This window comes from Agrilus planipennis, unplaced genomic scaffold (genome assembly GCF_000699045.2).
Source record: "Agrilus planipennis isolate EAB-ADULT unplaced genomic scaffold, Apla_2.0 scaffold1, whole genome shotgun sequence".
NCBI classification, from domain to species: Eukaryota; Metazoa; Arthropoda; class Insecta; order Coleoptera; family Buprestidae; genus Agrilus; species Agrilus planipennis.
Window position 1 is genome coordinate 3,553,225 of NW_020442466.1, and position 2,134 is coordinate 3,555,358.

Sequence of the window (2,134 nt, forward strand, 5' to 3'; positions counted from 1 at the left end):
CTTTTTGAAAAGTTTCCCGCTAGATGTCAGGTAATGTTCTACTTCAAAGAATTAGTAAGAAAATAAGATATATAAAAACGTGTTATTTATTAATTTATAAATAAATTTACAGTTATTAATCTACCGATATTATCACTCTACATTCTATTTCAATTTTTGAATAGGTATTTGTTTATTCGTCGTAATGCCTTCTGTTTCTTCCAATATCACATCGGTAGACTTTTTGAGTAGTTTTCTTGGCACAACCAAATTATTTAATAAGGGATTCATCACCGGATCTGGATCTGTAGCCTAAAAAGAAATTTAATTATTACAAAAATATATCATAAAGGCATTAATATCAAACCTTTCGTTTTCCGTATGTTTTCTTGTACTCTAATTTTTCCGCCTTGAAGTTTTCTAAAAACTCTTCTTCCTCGTCTGTACTATCATTTTTTATTTTAACGGACAATTGATAAAGACATTTTCGAAGAAAGAATGCAGTTTCATTGGAAACATTTTTTGCAGACATGCCGCTTGAAAGGTCTGCCAATAATTCGTAACTGTCTCTAAAAAATTATTTCTTCTTATTACTAATAAAATACATCTTAATACGAAGCAGATTGAATGTTTCTTACGGTAAATTGATTAATGAAGGTTGATGGGGTTCAAATAATGCGATATATTTCAGGGCTTTAGAGACGCAACTGACATTTAGGGGCTGCTTGGCAGTCCACTGTATAGTTTCAATCCATTGATCCAGTGGGGCTTTACAGCTCTTGGGGACGTCCATTTTTTGTAACGCGAGTCTTTCGTATTTTTTCATCATTAACTGTACATCTACTACAGTTCTCCCCGGGATTTCCGAAGCGATTACAAAGGGATCTGTTGCCCCATGCTTTTGCAAAGCGGCTAAAAGCTGTTGTTTTTGTTCTATCGACCACCCAGTTGCCACTAAAACAGTATTTGTGAGATTGACTTCCTTTTCTTTTTATATTACCTTAAATATATGTTGGTTTTGTGTTTAAGTATAAAAAAAAAATCTACTATCATAAATACAAACGTACTGACACCCTACAAAATGTACTGCAATGGTAGACATAGNATCTATTTGGCAACGCATTCAAAAACCGTTGGCACTATGAGATTCTACGTACTTTTTTACATGATTATCACTTATCAAAACATAGTAAATACCTTTCATTTCAAAGTAATTTAACGAGCGCTTTTTTGTCTATAATTTATCTTGTATATTTTAGTGTAAATAGTACCGGAAAGTACCTATTTGGCAACGCATTCAAAAACCGTTAGTACCATGAGATTCTACGTATTTTAAAGTGCGCTTTTTGTGTTTGATTTATCTTGTATATTTTAGTGTAAATAGTACCGGAAAGTACCTATTTGGCAACGCATTCAAAAACCGTTAGTACCATGAGATTCTACGTATTTTTTTACATGATTATCACTTGTTAAAATATGGTATGTGCCTTCCATTTCCCAGTAATTTAACGAGCGCTTTTTGGTGTTTAAATTATCTTGTATATTTTAATGCAAATACTGCCGGAAAGTACCTATTTGACAACGTATTCAAAAACCGTTAGTACCATGAGATTCTACGTATTTTTTTACATGATTATCACTTATCAATGCATAGTAAATGCCTTCCATATCAAAGTAATTTAACGAGCGCTTTTTTGTCTTTAATTTATTTTGTATATTTTAGTGTAAATAGTACCGGAAAGTACCTATTTGGCAACGCATTCTAAAACCGTGTGCACCATGAGATTCTACGTATTTTTTTACATGATTATCACTTATTAAAACGTAGTAAATGCCTTCCATTTCCAAGTAATTTAACGAGCGCTTTTTTGTGTTTGATTTATCTTGTATATTTTAGTATAAATAATGCCGGAAATAATCTATTTGGCAACGCATTCAAAAACCGTTGGCACCATGAGATTCTACGTATTGTTTTACATGATTATCACTTATCAAAGCATAGTAAGTACCTTCCATTTCAACGTAATTTAACGAGCGCTTTTTTGTCTATAATTTATCTTGTATATTTTAGTGTAAATAGTACCGAAAAGTACCTATTTGGCAACGCATTCAAAAACCGTTGGCACCATGAGATTCTACGTATTTTTTTACATGA

General features: G+C 32.1%; 1 protein-coding gene across 1 annotated transcript in view; it reads right to left on the reverse strand.

Annotated features, from left to right (window-relative positions):
- Positions 1 to 63: 63 nt before the first annotated feature.
- LOC108733156 overlaps positions 64 to 2,134 on the reverse strand; it is a 12,798-nt gene continuing 10,727 nt past the window's right edge. Inside the window, exons 2-4 of the mRNA XM_025981170.1 lie at positions 618 to 933; positions 347 to 548; positions 64 to 291 (exon numbers count right to left, since the gene is read on the reverse strand). Of these exons, the coding sequence (XP_025836955.1) occupies positions 145 to 291; positions 347 to 548; positions 618 to 933 (665 nt within the window). The 3' untranslated portion in view covers positions 64 to 144. The remainder of the gene's footprint in view (positions 292 to 346; positions 549 to 617; positions 934 to 2,134) is intronic.